The sequence below is a fragment of the Quercus lobata genome, chromosome 3, assembly GCF_001633185.2.
Source record: "Quercus lobata isolate SW786 chromosome 3, ValleyOak3.0 Primary Assembly, whole genome shotgun sequence".
Taxonomy (NCBI): Eukaryota; Viridiplantae; Streptophyta; class Magnoliopsida; order Fagales; family Fagaceae; genus Quercus; species Quercus lobata.
This window is the reverse complement of record NC_044906.1, coordinates 69,486,227-69,511,653: the sequence shown is the minus strand read 5'-3', so window position 1 is coordinate 69,511,653 and position 25,427 is coordinate 69,486,227. Positions and strand designations below refer to the sequence as shown.

At 35.1% G+C, this 25,427-nt stretch overlaps 3 protein-coding genes across 3 annotated transcripts; 1 reads left to right on the top strand and 2 right to left on the bottom strand.

The window, feature by feature from the left end:
• Window positions 1-399: 399 nt before the first annotated feature.
• On the top strand, window positions 400-6,082 carry LOC115978778 (rhamnogalacturonan I rhamnosyltransferase 1). The gene is made up of 8 exons (XM_031100642.1): window positions 400-1,029; window positions 2,083-2,150; window positions 2,231-2,319; window positions 2,477-2,639; window positions 3,595-3,884; window positions 4,319-4,523; window positions 5,137-5,294; window positions 5,399-6,082. Exons 1-8 carry the CDS (start codon window positions 738-740, stop codon window positions 5,667-5,669), a joined length of 1,536 nt encoding a protein of 511 aa, XP_030956502.1. The 5' UTR covers window positions 400-737; the 3' UTR covers window positions 5,670-6,082.
• Window positions 6,083-6,439: 357 nt separating this feature from the next.
• On the bottom strand, window positions 6,440-11,365 carry LOC115978779 (ribulose-1,5 bisphosphate carboxylase/oxygenase large subunit N-methyltransferase, chloroplastic). Its single transcript, XM_031100643.1, has 6 exons — window positions 10,756-11,365; window positions 10,462-10,490; window positions 9,407-9,618; window positions 8,826-8,951; window positions 7,929-8,333; window positions 6,440-6,917 (listed from the first exon to the last, which is right to left on the bottom strand). The coding sequence occupies exons 1-6, from the start codon at window positions 11,262-11,264 to the stop codon at window positions 6,705-6,707; spliced, it is 1,494 nt and encodes a 497-aa protein (XP_030956503.1). The 5' UTR covers window positions 11,265-11,365; the 3' UTR covers window positions 6,440-6,704.
• A 3,444-nt stretch (window positions 11,366-14,809) lies between these two features.
• Window positions 14,810-16,542, bottom strand: LOC115981576 (kinase-interacting family protein-like). The gene is made up of 2 exons (XM_031103842.1): window positions 16,229-16,542; window positions 14,810-15,802 (listed from the first exon to the last, which is right to left on the bottom strand). The coding sequence occupies exons 1-2, from the start codon at window positions 16,311-16,313 to the stop codon at window positions 14,862-14,864; spliced, it is 1,026 nt and encodes a 341-aa protein (XP_030959702.1). The 5' UTR covers window positions 16,314-16,542; the 3' UTR covers window positions 14,810-14,861.
• Between the last annotated feature and the right edge of the window lie 8,885 nt (window positions 16,543-25,427).

The window sequence follows — 25,427 nt, the reverse complement described above, 5'->3', positions numbered from 1 at the left end:
TTGATTCTATACGTGCAATTCTAATTACGTGTTTTGTTTAAATAGTACATATAAATAATTTTATATAATTGGCTTTAAATAGATTTTCAGCCATAATTGTCATTAAAAAAATTAAATGAGTTTCTTTAAAAAAAAAAAAAATTATATTCTTTGTGGAACACAAGAATTGGAATCCACATGTAAAAATGTTGGTTTAGTAATTAAATCACAATAAATAAAATAAAATAAAATAATATTTAACAGGTATGTTTCCATATGCAGAAATGGGCTTTAAAAAAAGTCGTTGGGATCAATCGCAGCCGTCAGAACCGGAAGAGAGAGATCTCCTTCACATTCCCCCCCCTGCCTTCCACCTATATATATATATACATCTGAGAGAGAGAGAGAGAGAGTGAAAAAATAATAAAGTAAAAAGAAATTATTTATTTATTTATTTATTTACTTTTTTAATATTCTAGCATCTGAAAGAAAGTTTCAGAGAAAAAAAAAAGAAAATTTTCCCAGAAAAGTTAAAAAAAAATTCTCTTAACGGTTTTTGCTGTGGTTGTTGAAAGCTAACGAGAATTGTGTAGGTAAGCTAGGGTTTTGCAATGTGTTTGAAATTCAATCATTGAATTGCGAAATTGACTGTGGTGGTTGTGGTGGTGGTGGTGGTGGAGGTGGGGTGGTTGTGGCGAAGGTTAGGGTTTTGGATTGATCGATGAAGCTACGGCGATGAGGTTTTTTGAAGGAAAGGAATGGAGGTTAGATCATCGGACGCGGCGCGTATCATCGGCGATAAGATAGCGAGTGGTTCTCCTCCCGTGCCTGCGATCGCGAGGACGCGATTGCAGGTCTGGTTCATTCGCGTTTGCTCAAGCATTGTGCTTTGGACTTGTTTGGTTCAGCTCGTCGCGGTTTGTGAGCTGTGGCACCCGCATTTGCTCGCCGGAATCACCAGCCGGATTTTGAGCTCCGCGGAGCTTAATGTCGACGAAGAGGCGCGTTTACATTCTTCTTCGCCGCCGCCGCCGCCTCTTGTTCCTCCAAGTGAGTTTGCTTTGTAATCTCTGTAATGTTAAACTGCTCGATTTTCGATTAGACTTTGTGTGCATTGTTAAGATTATAGTTGTAGTTAAACTGCTCAATTCGGCTCGGTTTAGTTACTGTATGTGTAAGATTTATGGCTGTTAAAGATGAAATTTTGGATGAAGAATTTTGTATTGGACTTTGATATTGTAAGCGTGAAAGTTTCGATACATTTTTTTTTATTTGATTAGAATTAAGAAAACTAGCAATTCAAAATGATATCTAATAGGGTTCAAAAAGACGTGGTTTTGAATAATAAATGAGCTCGTTTTGAGCTGAGCACTTCATCACGATGCATTTACAGAGAGGCTCAAATCCAAATGATATGTAAAATTTTAAGCTTTAGGGGGTAAAATAAAAAATGACCCAAAACTTTAAAGGGTGCAAATTGCAATTTAGTCTTTTAGTAATTTACTATGATTATTGTTGTGATCAGGATTATTGTTATAGTCACCGCACAGTTTGTCTTGGTTTAGTACTATGATGTAGATGAAATTGTAAATGAACAATCTTTTATTGCACTATGATATCTAAGCGTGAACGATTGGGTGCATTGTTTGATTTGATTAGGGAAAGGGAAAAGACTTACGGCAATAACTTGTTTTAGAATGAATAATGAGAGCAGCATAAGCTATACTCTAAGCAACACCGGATGACAGTCAGATTTTGTGAAAATTGAATTATTAATATGACAATACAACTTCTGCATTCTTGGAATTAGAGTTTAGGTGATCAAGTAACTTCTAAGCATGTACTTGTGCACCTGTCTTTTAGTTTCCTGAAACACTAGTGGCGTTACGTGCATTCACATCTGTTCTCTACTCTGATGTCCATGTCAAGACCATAATCAGCTTGTGAATTGTGTGGTTACTTTAGAGGTCGGAATATCTTTCTCTCGTGGTTAAAATATTATTGTATTTTAGGATATGAAGCTCATGTTTTTTAATTGATGAAAGTTTATATGATATTTGCCTTTTGGTTGCAAATAAGAACTTAGCTCCTGAAATGTTGCAGGAAAGTATACAAGCAATGGTTTTCTTAGAGTGTCCTGCAATGGAGGCTTGAATCAAATGCGTGCAGCGGTTTGTACCTTTTGCCCTTTTCTTTGGCTGTTTTTGTTATCATATGTCAAATGGTTGATTCAGCTAGTTTGGCATTTCAGATATGTGACATGGTGACTGTTGCTCGGCTTTTGAATCTCACTTTGGTTGTTCCAGAGCTTGATAAGACATCCTTCTGGGCTGACCCTAGGTGTATTCATTGTTCTGAAAAAACTGGCTTAAATACTTTCTTTTATGGTTATTTTAATACTTTTTGCTCTTAGCATTCCTGCAGCTGCAAATGTGACTTAATTACCTGCTTTAATGTCCTTTCTAAAAGATTTTAACCATTGACATTCTTGCTGCAGCAATTTTAATGACATCTTTGATGTGAGACATTTTATTGATTCATTGAGAGATGAAGTTCGAATCATAAAAAGGATTCCAAAGAGGTTTAACAGGAAACATGGATTCATTCCTCTCGAGATGCCTCCTGTTAGCTGGTCAAATGAAAAATATTACTTACAACAGGTTTGTGTAGTTTTTACTAATTTGTATATTTAAGAAATGAACATCTATGTTGCTAATTAACTTGAAGGCCTGTACGTAGATTTATTGCTACCGTTATAAAAAATAGTTCTGCCCCTTGGTTTGCTCTAGGTGGACTGTGTCTGAATGTATGTACACATAAGCTCATAATTTGACGGTTAAGGTAACTGTATAGGTCAATATGTACCTACATCCATACATGTGTGCACTTATAGAATTTTTAATATCATCTTATTTATCAAAAATAAAAATATTGACATACGAACTGGGGCAAGAGAAAAAAATTGCCATCTGACTTTGACATACTTCCAGTCTCTTAGCAGAAAGGGAGAGATGAAGATGAAGGCAGTTATCAATCTTATTAGTGTGGAACTTATATAACTGTAGAGGGAGGATTTCAAATAAGAAAAAACTAAGTGCTGTTTGAGGACATTCTTGGCATCATAACTATAAATTGAGTGGATTTATTCCAAAACTAAAACCTTCATCCACCTATAGATCAAAGAGTGATTTAGTATGGAGGTTGAAAAGCCTGTTTTTATTTACTCTTTTTGAAGGTGCATTCTTTTCTGCTGAATTTATTGGAGGTGCAAAAGATGGTTGTGAGGAATTCCTTATAACAGTGGGAGAGATCACTTATGGCATGCTTCCTTTCTCTAGTGAATCTATCTGTAGTGGTGGGGCTTGCATTATCAAATTATAATGTGAACACCTTTTAAGGTCATGATCAGTATTAAAGGTGTTAATTCTAAAAATTAAAAAAATGGGATATCAATTTAACCCAACCACCCCCCCCCCTCTCTCCTCCCAACCAAAAAAACAATAAAATAATAAAAGTAAACTTTTAAGTCTTTTGGTGAATGAAGGAATTGATATGTTTCATACATTTTGTTTTAGTGATTCATTCTGGTCCTATGCCTTCAATCCCATTGTGCAGATTCTTCCACTTTTTGGCAAGCATAAAGTGTTACATTTCAACAAAACAGATGCACGTTTGGCAAACAATGGGATCCCATTGGATCTTCAAAAACTCAGGTGTCGTGTTAATTTCCAGGCACTGAAATTCACTCCTCAGATTGAGACTTTGGGGTACAAATTGGTTCGCATGCTTCAAGAAAAGGGACCTTTTGTGGCTCTGCATCTAAGATACGAGATGGACATGTTGGCTTTCTCAGGTTGTACTCAAGGCTGCACTCAGGAAGAAGCTGAGGTGCTCAAGCAGATGAGGTTTGTTGTGGAATGATCATTTCAATAACCTGACAAATGTTCTATATAAGCATAGTATGCTTTACTAGGTGATTTATAGAACAAAGGAGAAAGAAACTTAGTTCAGTAATAGATTGTAGTCAAATTATCAAAAGATTTTTCCATATTTTAATGCCTAATGCATATTGAAGGGATGCCACATGTGTGATGATTTTCCAATAGGATAATTAGAAATGACCAAATGGGACAGCTTCCTGGCCAATGTGATAAGGATGGTTCCTGTCTTTTTGTTTCTTAACCTAACAAACTCAGTTATTAGCACTTGGAACTTTATTTATTTATTTTTTTTAACTCAAATCTATGGAAGTATCTTATGATCAAAATAGTTTGCATTCGTCCATTGATTGTGGTGTGCACTCATATATAACTTTCATTGTATTGTATCTTTCATTCAGGTATCAATACCCATGGTGGAGAGAGAAAGAGATAGTGTCTGAAGAGAGGAGATCTCAAGGCTTGTGTCCTCTGACACCGGAGGAGGCAGCACTAATTTTGCAGGCATTGGGTTTCGGTAAGGATACGCAGATTTATATTGCAGCTGGTGAGATTTATGGAAGTGAACGTCGACTAGCAGTGTTAAGAGCTGCATTTCCAAATATTGTGAGTGTATTAATAATCTGCATTTTGCCTTATTGTCCTGTGATTTTGCAACTTCTGATATTATCATCTTTTAATTTTAGTTGGCTTTTGCCCAGTGTCTGGCTGTTATTCTGATTTGGTCCCCAGTTGTAATATATTGAAAACTGTCCAACTGTTTGGTGCTTGTGGGACATGCTGATGATCAAGGATTCATTTTTCCTTTCAGCCTTTATAAGTTATCACTTAATAGATGATATTACTGTCTTTGAATGGTTGAGAAGTGATAGGGTGATTTACCCATATAATTGACAAACAATTTAGATCATTTTCCCAGATCTTAATTTTGATAGATATCTCATTGAGCCTAATATGTGCGTTTTAACAAATAGCATCTTCTTCCTTTTTAAGAGCAAGGTGGGGCACAAGGTTGTTGGTTTAAAAGTTGAAACCCATTGGATGCATGTATATTTGCCGATAAAAAAAGAGAAGAATATGCATCTTTTTCCTTATTTGATACATGTATCTTCTCCATTTTCCCTTCAATGATAAGCTTCTCTGAAAGTAGTTCGTTGGCTTGTTGTGTGTTTGTCTGCATATGACTCTTCTAAAATTTGAGATCCCATAAAAATTTCAGGTGAAAAAGGAAATGCTGCTGGCCCCAGCAGAGTTGCAACAATTCCAGAATCATTCGTCTCAAATGGCGGCTTTAGATTTTATGGTTTCAGTTGCCAGTAACACTTTCATTCCCACCTACGATGGAAACATGGCAAAAGTTGTGGAAGGTCATCGCAGGTTTGTATACCCACCATGATGAGGTGGGCTTTAATTTTATTCGATGGCAAAACAGCTAAACTATTGCATTTCTGAAAGATCTTGAAAATTTTTCTGATTTGCAGGTATCTTGGGTTTAAAAAAACCATCCTGCTAGATCGGAAAAGTCTTGTACCGTTACTGGATATGCATCACAATAGAACACTTTCATGGAATGAGTTTGTAGCTGCTGTTGCATTGGTTCATGAGAAAAGAATGGGACAGCCAACTCATCGTAGGGTTATTGTAGATAAGCCGAAGGAGGAAGATTATTTCTATGCAAACCCACAGGAGTGCCTTTGTGAGGGAACAAATTGTGACTCGCTCAGGCATGGGAACTCAAGTAAAACGCAGTGACTGCAAGCGAACAACTCTACATCATCGTTGATAACATTCCACTGAATTTTTCTGTGGTAATTTGGTGGACAGGATTTATGTCTTCTTTTGGAAGAGTAGGCATAATGACTATGAATATACACACTTGAAAAAGAGTTTTGCACGAAACAGCAGAAAAGAACACTTTATTGCCCCATTTGGCTGTCAAAAGATGTGGTCTCTATTGTTATTAATTTTTTTGTTTATATATTTATTGGTTCTTCTTCTAGTTGATGTGTTTAGTGGTTTTGATATAACTCCACATAGAAACATATCAAATGTTGTAGATCATTGTTAGAAAAGTTGCCCGCTACGAATTGTTCAAAGAAACTAAATGTTGGACAGAGTTGCTCTTTCTGGCAATAAATTTACTCCATTTTTCCTGGATGATGAAAGGCAAACTCTCAAACCTCAACAAGCATAAAGGGAGGGGTGGGGGTTGAAGAAAAAAAAAATCGGTAGGACAGCACAATTTTTTGGACATTTATTACACTTTTTGGGACGTCCATATTTAGACCAGACATTTTTCCTTATGCACTGCCTAGCCAAATTTTGGCCATGCATTGAAGAGTTTATGTTGTGATGAAAGAATTGAGGACCTATATTTACTTCAAAGAACAATTAATGCAGCTATATGCATGTGAACTTCACTCAGAAGATCATGATGTTTTAACTTTTTTTTCTTGGTCAGGAAAGAGTGATTCAAGCATTAAGTTTATAGTGCATAAAAATGCCAAAATTAATCACTATAATACACAAGAATGAGCACTAGCTACGTTAAGTTAACCATCAAGACAAATTGTAGCTCAACCAGGTACATCTTGCTGCTCTTTTAAGCACAAGTAGAAACTGTGCTGCAGAACTAAACCTTAGTGGAATACTCAATCCCACATCTACTTGAGACAATTGAAGAGAGTTTACTCCAGTAGGTTCTGTTGGGTGTTTTCTTTTCTCTCTTCTCAGAGAACTCCAAAATGTGTGTTTCTTAGTATAGCAGTGGCATTTGAAGACTTGGCCTTACTTGGGTTCCCAGAAGATGATCTCACCTTGCTCCCCACACAAACCAAGATCCTTGAGCCTCCTTTCTTGATAATATTCCAACTCATTTAATTCTGATTCCCTATCCTTGAAGATCTCATCAATTTGCTGGAGCACCTTCTTCTCCCCTTGTCTTATTCCAACTGCGATTTCTAGCCTTGGATCAAGCTTTTCTCCTTTTAACTTTTCATCCTGCAATTCACATTTCTATTTAGTTATTATGAGTTTATATGTATTGGGTATTGGAAGAAACAATGGATTTGAGTAGCTGACTGTAGCTGGGGCTTGCTGAGCTGAGTTTTTCTTTGGGATCTTTGGAAGGAGAAAGTATCTCTTTGTAACAGTTATACCAGGTCACTCATATAACAACTCGATGAGTGAAACACCATGTGTTTCAAGTTATACTCTTTTGTTAAGAGTTGATTCCACCAAATTCCCATATAATATTCATCCATTGGATTAAAAAAATTCACTCATTGGTTTGTTACATGGATGACTAGGTACGACTGTTACAAAAGATACTTTCTCCTCAAGAAAGGTATAGTTAAATTGTAAACTATGGAAATTCAAGTTAAAGAGAAGTAAGAAGAAAGGGAAAATAAAGGGAGAGAGTGACAGAGAAGAAAATAAGGTTTAGGCATTAATCTGTCAGCCTCCACCTTAGCATACATTTATATTAGGGTTTATAACATAATTACACAAATACCCTTATTAATATGCTAATAGAACAAGTAACAAGAAAATAACTCTAACAGGTATAACCTCAAAACTACATATTACATAGTTTTGGGGCCATAACCTGAATAACATCATTGAAAAGAAATTGTCAAGACCAGATCGAGAGCTGTTGTACAGAGACATTTTGACAATCTGTTCACTAACCAATCTGCAGCATAATTACCTTCTCCGGATGGCTAAAAGGTGAATAGTTAAGTTGCCAAACATGATGACCTACTAAACAGAAGCCCATACGTTCTAAAGTATTGAGTTCAGGGGATTCAAATGAATTAACTTGTCATGATTGCCACACAATTATTCAGATGAACTTTAACATCCTTATGATGTAAAGTCCTAAAATGTTGAACCTATTTAACAAGGGGTTTTCTACATATACCTCACATGCATAGCACATATAACAAGAACTGATAACATCACAAGAGAAGTAATTAGTAGTGCAAACTTACATGGAGGATCAGGGTTTACCTCTTCAATGGTTGTGTGATAGCCTGAAAGAGCAGATTTGCAGGCATCTCTGACCACCTGGCATATGAGCTCTTCATTGGCATGGCTTATAGGCAAGTCAAGGTGGCCCCAGATAGAGTTTCTGAAAATAGACTCCAACAGGAAAGCATCAGTTCCCCCAAGCGCTACCAGCCGCAGATATTGAAGCATTGCTGGTGGAACTTGACGGTCCAAAACAATGTCAAAGTATGCAGTCTCACCCAAACCGTTCGACTCAGCAATGTCCAGCTTGTCCCCAAAAAATGGGTCTGACTCCGATATTTCGAGTGTTAGAGTAAAAGCATTGCGGTCTGCTTTGGATTCTATGAACCCATAGTCCAGAGCCAAGTCAGCATTGCTCTTATTGATATCATATTGAATCATAACCTGTTGAAAAAAATTCCAATAAGAACTCATTCAAAAGGAGATGAAGTTGCTAAAAATGTAAACTTAGAAGGAGAAGTCATGGATTTCAGGGAAAAAGCAGTGTTTCTTAGTTCACTTAATATTAGCAGTGATTAATGTTACCACTTCATTTGGCACACCTCACCTCATATTGACACAAAATAGCTCTTAATTTTGTATTTGGCAATCCACTGAATCATACACAAACACATATGCACACAAAAGGGAATAGATTTATGGGCTCAATAACTTGTAATAGAACATATCCTTGATATGATAGTATTGTATGGAGTCAACAAATGAGGTGAGTTCATAGAACACTCAAACATCAGTTTTGTCCAACTTGTGGATGATTTAAAAACCTACCATTTATGTCAAATGGTAAACAATATATGTGTGTGTGTGTGTTTAGATTTATGGGATGCAAAATGGAACCAAGTACAGTAGGAAATCTCAGAAGCTGGACTAGTTCACCTGCTCACCAGCCTTGACAGAAACAGGGGTCCGTAAAGAAAATAAGGTATCCCAAGAGAAGAGACCTGCCGCTCCTTTAATTTCCCATGCATGATCTTCTGTGGTTATGCTGGAGCTGTGGTTTATCTGATTCATAAATTTGGTCTTAGTAAAGTCAAATTTAATAGAAAATTTATAGGACAGTTCCTTGACACCAAATTTCAATTGCAAGTACTCAGATGCATGAATTAAATACAGTACAACCTTGTAAGTTTAAATTATATATGCCTTTAGAGGCGTTCCATAGCCATGCATTATGGGATGCCCAAGCAGCTTTTACCCAATCAATTTTGATAAGCTTCACCCTCATGGAGATGAACAATTAGTCTTTTATTATTAAAGAATTAATTCCAGGATATCCTGAAGAATCTTTTCTTAAATATCAGGGTGAAAAAATAAATGTAATCACAATACTAAGGGTCCATGACACATTGTAGGGTAAGACTTTCTTCACTTTTTCCAACAGATTAGTGTGATTAACAATTCATAAATCAGAGAAACTGACACTGAAAACTTATATGAAGAGGGGAAAAATACTTCACCAAGTCTGCAAGGGGAATCAAAACAAGGTTTTGACCACGTAAGCGTGAAAATGCCCTTGATCTGAGTATACCAAATGCCCAAAAGAAGTCATCCAGTGTTATAGGAGAAGGAAAAAGCTGCTTGTTAGGGGCTATGATTTCTTCTTCCACTTTTAGAAATTCATTTTGCACATAATCTTTCACACTCAATGTCGTGCTCAAAAGTTGGGTTCCTGAAAATGTCGGTTCAACCAAATTCCAATGAAAAATGGAAAGAAGCAAGACAGTTTGCAGATTAGATTATCACATCTGCCATCATCAAAGCTACATTATGGTCTTATACATTGCCTAAGGAAGCATAGATGAACTTAATCCATTGGACAGCTAAAACAATGTGATTGTGACCATGGTAAGCACATTAAAAATTTTCCAATGAATATAATATAGTCTCTACAACTTAGAAGACGCCATTAGTTTGGCTACAAAGGCCTGGATCACTCCTGCAAAAGATTCAAGTTCCCCAAGGATCTTAAAAAAACAGTTTTAACTATCCACCTCCCTCTGTCAATTACCAATCAAAATTCATAAAGAAAAAAACCCTCAGCATAAATTTTATCTAGAGTGTCATACCGGTGCATTTACATTTTGAATAGAGGATCTGTAAGAGGAAAATATTACCATTTTGAATGTGATTTTATAGTCATCATCATCATATGTGTATACACGTTATAAATCCTATCCATAAGCTCAAACTGAGGAAGCAATTTGCACTAGTATTATTTTTCTAGCTTAAGGCCACCATCAAATTGTTTACACCAATAAAATTAGTTCGAGCCAAACTAGCCCACTAACCAAACTTGGAAATACCAAAAATTAAATATTGAGAACCACTCCATTGTTAGATCCAAACCTTAGTGCTCATTTGAATATATTATTTTCATTGATTTATTGGGCTTAACAAATATAACTTTGGTACAGTTCTTAAGATGTTGTAAAGTAGTAGGTTCTCCAATTAAATTCAACTATGTGGTTGCTTACAAAGATCAATGAATAAAAAAGCAACAACATACACTAACCTTGAAGTTCAGCCAGCTCTTCTTCTGACCTGCACTGGAATTCTGGAACCATTAAACCACATATATCAACCCCACAATTTCAAAACCAAAACGAAAAAAAGAAGAAGCTAAAGTTGTTACAAATTTTTACAACAAAAGTTCTACAATTGCAATAAAATTGATTGGTGCCACTTCACATGTCAAATTGTAAAGCTTGCGCAGTAAATTTGTAGTATACTTCGAATCAATAATAATAACAAAAAACAAAAACAAAACCTAAAACTAAAGAAGCAATCAAAACTAAGCCAAACTGACCAGAATATAGTAGAATTGGTGTACTCAGGAAGAACGTCAAGGTAATACCGCCACGACGACGTGTCGTTTTTCTTCTTCTCTCTGATCAAAAACAGAGCCACAGACAACCAAGGCTTCAACCCACTACACACACTTCCAATCTCCGAGGCAGCCACAGCATCTGGGTTTATCCAAAGCCTCTTGGGGACCTCCAGAACGACCTCGTTTCTAGCCAAGTCTTTCTGGGCAACGAGTCCCAGACCTTCAGGAACTACAGCAGGCTTCACTGGAGTCTTTGAAGACACTACTCCTTCGTCTTTTAGCCATTTCCAGAAGGTCTGGACTGAGTCAGAGACTGGTTTTTGAAGAGAGGTGGTGGTGGTGGTGGTGGGGGTGCTGAGAGTGGCAGAGAGTGTGAGATAACTGCTTCTTTTGAAGTGTGGAAGTGTTTTTGTTGGGTTTTTTAAGGTTTTGATGAAGGGGGAGATCATGAAAGTAGAGGATGGAGATAGAGTAGTGAAGGTAGTCATCGTTGTTGTCTTCTCACTTCTGACTGTCTCTCTCTCTCTGTGTCGAGATGAGATGTGGGCTGGTTTTACTTGGATTTTATAGATTGTGGTTGTGGATAGGCTTTTGCTTTTTTTTTTAGCTAATATATAATCTTATCACATCTGGATACACAGGCGCTTTAGCAATTGAATCCTACCCTTAACCCCCACCCCCCAAAAAAAAAAAAAATTTTGAATCCTACCATTTCTTTCTCGTTTTTATTACATGGTTAATGTTTATTTCACACTAGTTGTTACATACCCATACACACCTTTTTATTTTGCATTAAAACCGGTCAAATCACATAACCATAAACACTTTTTTATTGCCTCAAGAGGGGTGGCCTAGCTGTAAGGATATGTGCGCATGCGTAATGATCCCTCGTTCGAATTCTGGCAGGTACCGTGAATGGGAGGTGGGAGCACTCATGCATTGTGCTCTCTTAGGGTGTTAGGGTGAGGTCTGTGACATTTCAGTCACAGTAGTTATGGCTCAATTCAACATTTCCTAGCGGGGGTACTCCTGTGGTCACGCCTAAGGAGGTGAGTCACACATAATTGCCCTCGCCCCCCCTTTTTCTCATAAAAAAAATAAACACTTTTTTATTTTGCATTGAAATCTTAACTTTTTGTGCAACCACTAATATAATCTCTCGTGCGATGTGCAATACAGTTTAAGTTTATTTTAAAATATTTTATAAGAAATTATTTTTATAATCATACATAATATTATATAATTTAACATTTGAAAAATTATTTTTAATTGGGTCCAGTTAATATGTGCCCTAAAAAATTGAAAAAGCTGTCAAAACAGTTAGTTATTTTTTCATAAAAATTTCTTAAAATGGTTTATTAATGTATGCCTTAAGGGCACACGTTAAGGAAGTCAATACGGTACCGGAAGCTATTTCAATTTGATTAGGAAAACGAAATATTTCGATACTGTTCAATACTAGTGTACCATTTCGAAATTATTGCTATTTTTTACTATTTTATACAATATCTAAAGTTATATCTCTAATAACTCAATATATTACTTTGGCAACTTTTTAAATTTCCTTTGATGGAGGTATCAACATGAATATATAAAAGTGAAAACTATTAAATAATCAAACACCCACCTAATTCAATAAATGCCAATCCCATGTGTCAAAAGATTGGTGATACCAATTCAAATTTCAAATTATCATATGATGCTTTGGGAAAACCAAAAGGCAAGTGTATTCTTTTACTATTTATGTTGGGAAAGTTTTTATGAGAATTAAAAAAACTGTCAAAATATTTAATTATTTTTTCGTTTTTCTATAAAAAGTTTCCTAAAATAGTTTACTAATGTATGCTGTAAGGTCACGCGTTAGTAAATCCATTTTTAATTTTATCATGGGAATTAGTTTCAAAGTCATTGGGAAAGTAGTATCTACGAACCAAAAGCAAGCACTGCACCTAGGATAGACTCAAGATTTTAGGCTAGAGGGGAGCGGAGTATAAGGAAAAAAAAAAAAAAAAACTCCAAATAGGCATTTATATAGTATTAACAAATTATAAATACACAAAATCGTTGATTCTTAATACATTAAGATGTAATTATCTACCAACAAAGACGAAAAAAAAAATAATAATGTTTTTTTTTTAATACTAGGCTTGCTAGGATTTTTTTTATATTTTTTTAAGTTAGAACATTCACAGTAGTAGTGCTAAAAAATTTAGCTTTTAGCACCTCAAAAAGCTAATTTATCTATTTATCACCTCACTCACCCATCATCAAATGTTCTATTTTTTACCACTTTATTTAAAATAATAAAAACAACTCAGTAAAATAATACAAGAAGAGAGAGAGAGTTTGAGTTTTTTAATTGAAAGTAGAGAGATAATCTTAATAAAATATTTATACCAGTTTATTGTAGTTGCAAAAAAAAAAAAAAAAAAAGTTTTAGCTTCTCCAATAACACATGATTTTTTGGTGGTAAAATAATTTTTTTGCTAAAATACAATCATTATTGTGAATGTTTTTATTGTTTTTATTAAGTTTTTGGGTTGGATAGTTGCTAGTTGGAGGGGGCCTAAAGTTTTGGAAGGGGAGCAACTACAAAATTATATATATATATATATATATATATATAAAATAAGTATAAAAAAATTAAATTAAATTAAAAAAAGGACTAAGAGGGCCCGGGCTCCCATCTAGGGAGAAAATACACTATGGATTAGATGCATGTTTTCTTTCTCTCACAAGAAGGTGGACCCCACATGTATGGGGTCCACCTCCATGTAAGAGGGAGGAAATATACGTCTGATGCATGGTATACCACCTCTCCCCCTAAGTCCATCCCTACAAAATGCAAACTTACCTATCCTTTTAACAACCTCTACACCTACTTGATGATGCACATGTTAAACCTACCATGATAACACATAAAATATGCACACACACTTATATCTTGTTGCACACATGTAACTTCAATACCCCTATGTTTTTTTTTTTTTTCCTTTTTGAAGATCATATTAGGTCCACTACAAATCATTTTGGTCCAATGCAGTCTGTTTCGGTCTATTTGATTCTTTTGGTCCAATTCGGTCTATTTCATTCCATTCGGTTTAGTTATAGTCCACTTCGGTCCATTTAAGCCTACTTCGGTCCATTTAGGTCTACTTCAGTCTATTTTGGTCCACTTCTGTCCATTTGGTCCATTCAATCTATTTCAGTCCACTTCGGTTCATTTTCAGTCTACTTCGGTCCATTCAGTCCAATTCGGTCCAATTCAATCTATTTCAGTCCACTTAGGTCCATTGGGTCTATTTGGTCCATTTCAGTCTACGCCAGTCTATTGGGTCATATCGGTCCACTTCGGTCCCTTTGATCCATTTCGGTCTATTTGGTCCAATACAGTCCACTTTGGTTCAATTTAGTCCCTTCAACCTATTTTGATTCACTTTGTCCATTTCAGTCCCTTCAATCCATTCCTCAACTTCTATTGCCCCACACTCAACTCAAAGAAAACAAAGCTTCCAAACTCCAAATCAAAGAGACATGCTCCAAAGGGTTTCAAATCTACACAAAAGTCTTTTTTTTTTTTTTTTTGAATTTGAATTTGAATTTGAGATTTGAGATTCTAGTGCTATGACCTATGGGTTTTTGATTAGTTGTGAGTAAACTTGTTGTGATTTATTCTCTGTTTGTGGTTGTAGGTTTTTTATTTTTTTGCGCGTTAACTGAGGATTTAATTGAAAGAAAAAAACACCCACAAGACTTGCTCGTGGGTTTTTTTGTTCTTTTTCTTACTTCTCGAAAGCCAACTACCGCACCGACAACATTGTCAGCCGATGGGGTCGAAATTTCAACCCTGCGGTGCAACAATGGTTGGGATTTTAAAATACTGATCCCCACAATGTGGCCCAAAATATTTCTAGAAATCAGCTACACTGACCCGTGTTCACTTCTAGCTTGAACTTTTTGAGCTAATATATATTCCTGATTATGCGAAAATAAAAATAACTGAAAGCAAAAACAACAAAATTATATTTCCGAATAGCAAATTAATTGTTAGTCTAAACTTTACTAATATATATATGAAGGCACTATCAAGTACAAGTTGGGTCAAGCCCACATAGAAACAAGTCCATGTTCTTGACCCTCTCCCACAATCTAGAACCACTCTTCTTACCAACACTAGCACTACCCCTCTTCTTAAACCTCTGATTGACCACCACCACCTCCATTTTAGAGCAACCATCCAAGCTCAAATCATGAACATTCTTCTTCTCATCAATGCTAGCTTTCTCTTGTTTAACATGTTGGTCTCTTTTCACAAGTTGCTCATAGTACTCCTTGTTCCTCTTCTCCAACCCATAAATCTGCCCCTGAAGATCCTCAATCTTGCGATTCAGCATGTATACCCTATGATCCTCCCTCATCTTTAGCACACACCTAGCTAGCTCACTTGCCTTCCTCTTCATGAACATAGACTCTGATGCCAACCCTTTGTTCTCTTCCACCAATGCTGTCACTCTATACCCCAACCTTGCATTCTCATTCAACAGAATGAGTCTCTCAGACTCCAAAACCTCAAGCAAGTTCTTCTGCAACTCCATTTTTCTTGATGATTCACTAGTTCGCCTCTCCATAATGCTCATCTCGTGCACTAACACATCGTACTCAACATTCTTGATCACTAAGTCAGCAACAATTACATTAACAGCATCAGCATCACACTCCAACACACCCTTGTTTGGAAGCATTGACTGAGGTTGTTGGTAAGAGAGGGAACTCTCTGCATCGTCTTCTTGATCATAGCAATCATAATCAGTGGTTGAGATTTGAGAAGATTGTCTCCGATGATGATGATGATGTTTGGCCAATGTTTGAATGTAGCGATCAGACAATGTGATATAACCATTGTAGAGGTCTTGCAAGAGAGCCAGTAGCTGAGGTCGCTTTTCGTAGTAAGATTCAGCACGTTCTGCAAACGTGTCACCATTTTCAGCACTGTTCAATACCAGCATCTTCATCCTCTCCTCCAAATCTGCCACCACACACACACACACACCAGAGTTTTTGAATGTTAAAAATTGAGCTCCCATTATAACTATCACAACACACACACACACACAGTCCTTAAAACAGTTCCAAGTTTCAAGTTTGTTGCTTTGATACAAAACTAAATAAGGTACAGATACTCATTTAAGTATCTAACATTGACCCAGAAACATAATTATACTCTTGACTTAAAAAGCATAATGATCATCATTATTGTACATTCATCGTACACACACTTCTAACACGATTTCAAGAACATAATTTTAACTGAAATTGTGTTTTCAAACCACCAAAAGAGTGTGTATAACAAGATTTTCTTAAAATAAAAAAGTATAACCACCACATTTTCTCAGCTAACAAACAAAATCCATATTAAAAAAAAAATTCATGACCATGGTAACAAAAACCATACCAAAAGGTGGCCTGAAAAGATCTCCGATCTCCGACGTCACTCTGCTCCAAGAATCACCGAGAGGCTCCAATCTACCGCCCATCATTGCCGGATCACAGCCCAGAAGGTCCTATCGTGAGAGTAAGAGAGAGAGAGAGAGAGAGAGTGTGCAGAAGAGATTAAAGAGTGAGTACATAAAAGTGTTGAATCCAAATAAAATAAGACATGCACGCATATCGAAGAGATTGTTAATAGGGTGAGGAGTGACAAAGAAGCAAATGAGAGCAATAGGCAGTATACAGTGACACAGCTAGAATAGAAAGGTCGTAGTCTCGAATGCCGACATACATGTCAATAATATACTGCTACAAGGCACTGTATTGATTAGTCTCATTCATCGAACAAAGAGTCCCATTTTCACACACATATAATAATAGTACGTACTTTGGGATTATTCATTCAAATTTTAAAATTTTAAACACAATGGGTAATGCCAACGGACTTGGATTATTTTTTTTATACATTACAGGTAAAGAAAAACTAGTTTCATAAATAAATAAATAAATATAGAAAAATAAAAAATCACTAAAAAAAGAAAGAAAAAAAAAACTCACATTAAATTATTCGCCTATTTTCATATGGGTTTTACTAACGTGTAAAGGGCATATATTAGTAAATTATTTTTATGAAAAAAATAAAAGTGTAACTAATTTTTTGATGATTTTTTCAATTTATCTAAAAAAATTTCATAAAATAAATTATTAATATATGCCCTAAAATAAGGTTCAAAATGAAAATTTAATGTGGTAAAAAGGAAAAGTTAAAATGGAAAAAATAAAATCTTATTCTAAAATAGGAAAATAAATTTGGTAAATTGAAATCGGTGCTGCTAATTTTGCAACTCAACTCTTTTTTCTTTTAGATCTTTAAGCATTTTAATTTTATATAGCGAAATGTTAATTAAGTTACAAGACTTTTAGTATAAAATTTTAACTTATAGCGTTTAAATTAGCTAACTGCAAATTTGAAATTCACAAATAAATAATAATTAAAGTATAGTACCTGTGTCTCGTATTGTAACATATAGCTTTTTTTTTTTTTTTTGAGAAACCACCCCAGGGAAAGGGGGGAGCAATTCAATTAAGGAAATCAGCACAATATACATCAAATAAGTCTGGAGGAACATCCTCCATCCAGACTTGGTAATCAGAAAATTTACATGCCATACGTGCCAAACCATGGACAACTCTATTCCCCATTCTGCGAGTGTGACAGAAGGACACCCGAAGAAAGGACTTGGATAGAAGATTAATGTCATTCAGAATGTGGCCAAAGCTTGAGGACAGAAGATCTCCCTTGTTGATGGCTTTAATGATGATCTCCGAGTCACCTTCAAAGATTACCTTAGAAAAATTCAGATCCTTAGCCAGGCAGATTGCACTGCGCGCTGCCAACACTTCCACTGTCTCTACCGAAGTAGGCAGGGGAATAGATTGTGTATAGGCAGCCATAACAAGACCTTGGTCGTTCCGGATAATGGCTCCCAAACCAGCCAGAGCTTTGGATGAGAAGGTGGCACCATCAAAGTTAACCTTCATCCAACCCGGGGGAGGAGGAGACCATTTAACATATAGCTTTTCAAATTCAAATAACAAAGGCAAATGAAATGGCGGAAAGGGTGCCTATCTATCTATCTTGATAATGATTTGTAAATCGAGATGTAGACATTTTTGTAGTGGATGGATGGTCCTGGACTTTTTTTTTGTAGTTGGATGGTCCTGGACTTGCAGTATAATTTTCTATACAAATAATACTACAACAATACTCAATTGTTTCAATCTTTAGACTTTTTGTCAATTTAAACGTAAAAAAAAAAAAGATTCTATCTGACACCTTTTATACGGACTTTTTTTTTAATCCGGATAATCATATCACATATGGACCATTATTTTAAAGGAGATAATAAATACTATCTAGCAACTTTCTAGTTTTAACTTACAGACTTTTGCTTTCTCAAAAAAAAAAAAAAAAAAACTTACAGACTTTTTATTTATAAAAATAATAATTTATACTACTAATATATTTGGATTTCATTATTTTGGATATTGAAATACTCTCAAATTCAAATGTTTAAAAAGTTTAAATAATAAGGTTAAATATCTAAAATTATTAATTTAAATACCGTTAAATTTTAAATAAATTAGGGTTTGTTTGGATACCGTTTATGGTTAAAAACTGAAAATATTATAGCAATATAATTTTTAAATATGTGAATAGTTCTATGAGACCCAATTTTAAAGAAAAATTTGCTAAAATTCGTACTTATAGATCCCGTGAACAGTACACGGAACTCACAAAAAACACCAAACACAGCTGAAAATTCATTTTCAGTGCTATCCAAACTCACAATTAAAGTAGTTTTTTCATTCTATCTCTCTTATGTAAGTTTTTTTTAGCTAACTTATTTTAATTCAATCATAACCCCTTATCCACACCCCTTAAAATTAGCCACTTTCATATTTCTTTATTCATTCTCTTAAAGCTAAACAAGTTATTAAAATCAAACCTAAATAGATATATCTCTTTTTTTGTTTAAGAAGAGATATTATGTTTACAACATTTTATTAACAAATCATATGTGGTACTAGTAGATGTTATTGATCGTTATGAGTGGACAAAAAAGTAATTTAAATTGTGGATTTAAATTATAATCAATAACAACTTATTAAAAAAAAAGCTTATTACCTATAATTTGTTGTGAAAATGTTGTAAACGTAACACCTATCTTTGTTTAATTATTAAAAAATAAAAATTAAAAAACTCTTTCTTTGTCTCTCATAAGGAGTGATCATTTCTTACCAAAGTAATTCTTTTAGTGCTATTTTTTATCATTTTATTGCTCATAAGATTATTCTTTTTGATGGAAATTACTTATATGATTTTGATTATTGTATATAATTTTTAGTTGTTTCTTTCTTTTTTTATTTTTCTGGAAAATTTTGATATTAAATAATAATAGTAATAAAAAAAAAAGTCTCTGCGCACAAAAAAATTACCTAATAATTCAAAGCGCGTGGGGGGTAATGTTAGTAATAAAAAAAACTCATCCAATCATAATCTAATACTCCATTTTAAAAGTGTGGTTTGGAGGGGTTCGTACCAGCAAGGGTCGACAAAAAAGGCATGAAGGCATTAAGAGATGGTACTAGTTTTGCTGTTGATGAAGGAATGAAGCTTCTTTTTGGAGTTGGAGTTTGACTGTTTTTTATTTTCATATTTATGAGAAGAAACTGCTGCTTTCTCCATTGTCAACTCAACCACCGACATCCCATTAATTTCAGCCACGAATATTTAATGTCTAAAACCTGGGGTCCGTGGCACACATAAACCTTTCATTTTAAAAAAAATTTATAAAAAATTAAAAAAATTATTAAAACAGTAAATTACTTATTTACTTTTCATAACAAATTTACTATTTAGTAACTTATGCCTAACAACACACGTTAATAAATTGTAATAAATAAAAATAAAGTACCAAACTTTATTTAATTTTTTTTAGCTAAAAACATGCTCATAACGGGTAATTGGGTAATTGTTAATAAAACATAGAAGAAAAATTTTAACATTATTTATATAGAAAATATAAAAAATTGTCAAAAAAAATTAATTATTTAATTATTTTCTCATAAAATGTTTTTTTTTATAAAAATAGTTGTGGGGATCGTTCGATTAATAGGCCCATAGGATTCAGAATGGGTTCAGGATTGTTGGGCCAGTGGCCCATCGGAGGCCATATACCCATCCGAGGACACCATAGTCCTCGGCAGAACGCGTCCGAGGACGATCGCGTCCGAGGACGATCAGGATGTGGTCTCGTTGCGATCAAATCTCAGAATTCAGTCATCTCAAAGGGTAGAGAAGCCGACTAAAGATGAAAGAGATAAGACAAACAAATATCTGAAGCTACAGCTACCTCCGCATTAATGACCTCTCAACCAACTCTCTGGCCGCATTAATGTGGAGGTGATACTTGAACAGTGGGGAAGCATCCTTACAGCTGCCCATAGGAAGTTCCAGGAAGTGCCAGAAGGGACCATCCTTCTAGGCATCGAAGCTGAATCTGTTCCCTCCTCTCAGGACGTGACCGACAAAAAAACCAAAAAGTAGAGGCCTTGGTTAGGCTTTTGTATTCGTTTCTATTTGAACGATCAACTTGTTTCTTTTCCTTTCACAAACTTCCTAATTTATTGATAGTTTACAAGCATTTGAACATGTATATATGAAATCTTGTTTTTTCCTTTTTCCTTCTGATTACATCGTTAACCGCCCTCGTTGATGCGCACTATTTGCTTATGAACTCTGCGCTGATTCATTTTAACATGTACAAATAGCTATGCATGCAATACATTTATCATCATGTTCCCCAAACCCTAATTTACTTGCACCCACAGAGGCCTTAGATTCATTTCTAACCTTCGTCTTACGAAGATATAAGTACCATTTTCGACGTCACGCATAATAGCTAAATCTCGCTTAGTGCCTGGTTTTCCTCATCCAGGTAGTTGGTTTCCCCATAGGCTTGAGTCCGAGGACTTTGCAATGCCCTGGTTCTGTCCGAAACTTAGTTTTCCTCATCCAGGTAGTTGGTTTCCCCATAGGCTTGAGTCCGAGGACTATGCAATGCCCTGGTTCTGTCCAAAACCTAGTTTTCCTCATCCAAGTAGTTGGTTTCCCCATAGGCTTGAGTCCGTGGACCATACAATACCCTGGTTCTGTCCAAAACCTAGTTTTCCTCATCCAGGTAGTTGGTTTCCCCATAGGCTTGAGTCCGTGGACCATACAATGCCCTGGTTCTGTCCAAAACCTAGTTTTCCTCATCCAAGTAGTTGGTTTCCCCATAGGCTTGAGTCCGTGGACCATACAATGCCCTGGTTCTGTCCAAAACCTAGTTTTCCTCATCCAGTAGTGGTTTCCCCAGTCCGTGGTGGACCATGCAATGCCCTTGGTTCTGTCCAAAACTTAGTTTTCCTCATCCAAGTAGTTGGTTTCCCATAGGCTTGAGTCCGTGGACCATACAATGCCTAGTTCTGTCCAAAACCTAGTTTTCCTCATCCAGGTAGTTGGTTTCCCCATAGGCTTGAGTCCGAGGACCATGCAATGCCCTGGTTCTGTCCAAAACTAGTTTTCCTCATCCAGGTAGTTGGTTTCCCCATAGGCTTGAGTCCGTGGACCATGCAATGCCCTGGTTCTGTCCAAAACCTAGTTTTCCTCATCCAGGTAGTTGGTTTCCCCATAGGCTTGAGTCCGTGGACCATGCAATGCCTTGGTTCTGTCCAAAACCTAGTTTTCCTCATCCAGGTAGTTGGTTTCCCATAGGCTTGAGTCCGTGGACCATGCAATGCCTTGGTTCTGTCCAAAACCTAGTTTTCTTTGGCACTGGAACTTGGTTTTACGGGAGTTAGCTCCTCGGCCAAGCCCCTAGAATTATTCGCGCGATTAACGCTGACAAACGTAGCCCCTAATCAAGAAGCATAGCCCCTAACGGAACTTTACGCTGAAACTCTATAACCAATTGTTAGGAATAAAAAAGGAACTATTTCGACCTACCGCCTATGCCAACACACAAGCCTTCCCACAGACGGCGCCAATTGTAAGGACACGATTCGTGGCGGACCGTAACAGTGTCGGGTTCGCACGTGAAAAGGCCCTAACAATATCATTTGTAGAGCGTGGGTTTGGAAGGCTAGGCCTTGATCGACAGGCGGTGGGTTTTTCGTGGTGTTCGTACAAGTTTAAGTTTTCCTTCACCCCTGGAGTCTTTCTCCTGGAGGTGGGCTGGGAGGCTCTGGTTTTTGGCCATTTTTCCCATCCATCTGTTGGTGCACCTTCCTTTTTATTATATAGTCCGTCTTGGTTGATCCTGACCCTCCACTTGTAGGTCAGGCAGGAGCTTATTTCTGTATCCATCCCATCAACCGTCCCGTCTAACTTTCTATTAGTTGCATGGATCGAAGTTTACACCGTCCAAACGTCTTTTCTCATTAATCAGCTCTGGGTATTGGCAGGTGCATTTACTGAAGAGGGGACGCATTTTCCTTGGTCCAATTTCACACCCTGCTTCCCTATGGGCCCCATTCCGTTCACATCCCCTTGGGGGGGGCTGTTTGGGGATTGCCTACACCATGGTGTTGGTCTTCCCATTGAAGCTCTGGAATGCCGAGGACAGGGTAAGTTCTCAGCCGTTCCCCTTGCTACCTCGGCCACTGATCATTCGTCTTCGGCAAGATACCTCCTCGGCACGGGCCCTGGGCCCAGATAGAGTTTGGACCGGATTGCAGACCTCTCGGACCCACAAACATCTATCCAGATTTATACCAAATGAGACCTATATAAGGTTTATAGACAATACAAATTGAAAGCAAATACACAATCACATTTGCATTTATTTCTACAAAAAAGTTGTCAACTTTTGCCATTTTCTAATTAATACAATTTATTTTACTGAAAATTGAAAACATTGACAAAATAATTTTTAAATATGTAAATAGTACTGTGAGACTTATTTTTAATAATTTTTTTCTAAATAAAATGGTTGTGGGTCCCATGAATAGTGCATAATGTCTCTTACACAGTGTAATCCAATTACATGAATAGTGCAGGTTACTAATCATAAGCCTAAATGCATTATTCATGGGACATGAACAGTGCAAGATGCGCTAAAAAAAAAAGAAGCAAAAATAATCATCTGTATCCAAACCACACTTAACATGCTTAGGTGAGTTTGGTTCAGCTTTTTGAAACTAGACTTTTTGAAAAAGTAGAGTTTTCAAAAAGTGCAGTATGAAACTGGGTTTTTTGAAAAAGCAGAGTGTTTTGTAAAAATTGTTAAAAAGTATTTTTTGAAAAAGTTGTGTGTTCGGCTAGTCCTTATAAAAGTAGAGAGCTATTTGAGTCGTAAATTACCAAAAATGACAATATATATATATATATATATATAGGAGAATTTTTTTGTTTTAATTATCTCTCTTAATGCAAGTTATGGACACAATGTTTTTACAAAAATTTCACAATAAGGTCTATATGACAAGTTGTAAATGGTAGATAAAAAAATAATAATGTCACTAGTATGTCCAAATGAGAACTAATAATAACTTACTATGTAAAATTTATTATGAAATTGTTATGAAAATATTGTGTCAATAATATTATTTTTTTTCTAAAGAAAATAGCACAAATTTAAAAATCTAAAAATATAATAAAATGTGACAATATTTTTACAATACTATTTATTTTTAGTTGTGTCAATCCTAACCTAATAAAAGATTTGATACAAAAACTTTTGTTATAATTTGTTGTGTTCTAACACTGTTGTAATTTTCATTTTGTAAATTTCCTTGCTTGGACACGTATCTCACTTTACCTTTTACTTTTACTTTTTTTTTTTTTTTCTCAACCACACGTTTCCTTTCACCCTTATCTTCTTCCACCTTTATATTCTCCCATCCTTATCTTCTTTCTCTGCATCTCAACTTCTTTCTGCTTCTCATTTTCTCTAATTTAATTAAAAATCAATTAAGGTGAGTTCTGTTGCAGAGCAGCAGCACGGAGAGGACCTTTGTGGTAGCATGGGGAGGCTTGTTCTGTAGCAGAGCAGCACGAAGAGGACGTTTGTAGCAGCACTGTGGACAATTTGGTAATTTAACACTGTCTCAAACGGTAAACGCGCATTAGTTTTTGCAAAAGCTCTGAAGAGCTGCCTACTGCCTACTACCAAAGTGTTCTTTCTTCACAATTTCAAAACGCAAGCTAAAACTGCTTTTAAAATCTAACCAAATGGTCATATTATTTTTTTTTTCTTTCAAAAAGCGCTTTTTACCTTTTAAAAATGCAAACAGACGGGCACTTAATTTTCTTTTTATAAAAAAATTAAATTGTTATAAGGACACATAATAAATATTTAATTATGAGTCGTTACGTAATATTTATTTTTTGAAAAATAGACTATATTTTTTAATACTTTATTAACATATACGCATAAGCTTTATATAATTGTGTTTATTTTTTTAGATATTTGTACAAAATTAGATTTTTTTTATTATAAAAGTATATAAAAATATTATTTTCATTAACAAAAGTTAAAAAAAAAAAAACTTATTTAAAAAACGAAAACTATCACACAAATAGAAACAGTCAAACGTACGAAGTTGTTTTAAAAGCACAGATCTCGATGAACAATAAATAACCAAATAAACAAGGACCCCACATCAAATCCCACGGAATAAATGCATATCGTATTTTATAATTATCAAATGTATATAAGAATTTTTTTTTTTTAAGTTAATAAAATTGAATTATTTATAGTTTTCACAAAGGATAGAACTTAAATATGGTTATGCAGATTTCCTTCTTAAAATTCAGTATGTAACACCTTAATTAAAAAATATATTTTTATCTTATATGTAAAAATTTACATGACAGAATTTTAAAAGAAAAATTTAAGTAACAGTATCTAAATACTGTACCTAAATCTTACCTTTCAACAAAGATACACATTTTGTCATTCCTAAGAACTTATGGGCCAGATTATTGATTATTTTAAATAATAATTTTCAATGTTTATATATTAAAAACTATAGGTCCAAAAAAATTTTAATCATGTGTTTTTTACAGTACCTTCTAAATTACAGTTTTCATATCACGATATTAGAAATTTCCAACAAAACAGATCTATATACGACTGCACATGATTGGCCTCATATATAGTTTTGTTATTGTTTATTGGGTTTGGGTAGAGGGAAGCGAAAGAACAAATTCAGACTAATAACTTATATCTTTTATAAGGTATATATTATTCATGCTCAATAGTACCACTAACCGGATTCAATTGCTGGAAAAAAAATGGGTAAATTATGGGTTTAGTTACTAAGGAGCACGCTATGACTCAATTTGGTTTATAACGTTTTAAATATGTCAATTTAGTCTATAATTTTTTGATATTGTATAAAAGTAGTTCTTATCATTAAGTGATTGATAAAAAATATTAACGTTGTTAGTATCAGTTAAAATAAAAAATTATTTTTATGTCACATAAAATGCTATATATACTCTCAAATAGCCTTAGAGCATCCACATCAGTAAATACATAATTTCTATCTATTTTACAAGAAAAAACATACTTTTTTTTTTTTATTTTATATATCTATTTTTACAAAACCTTCAA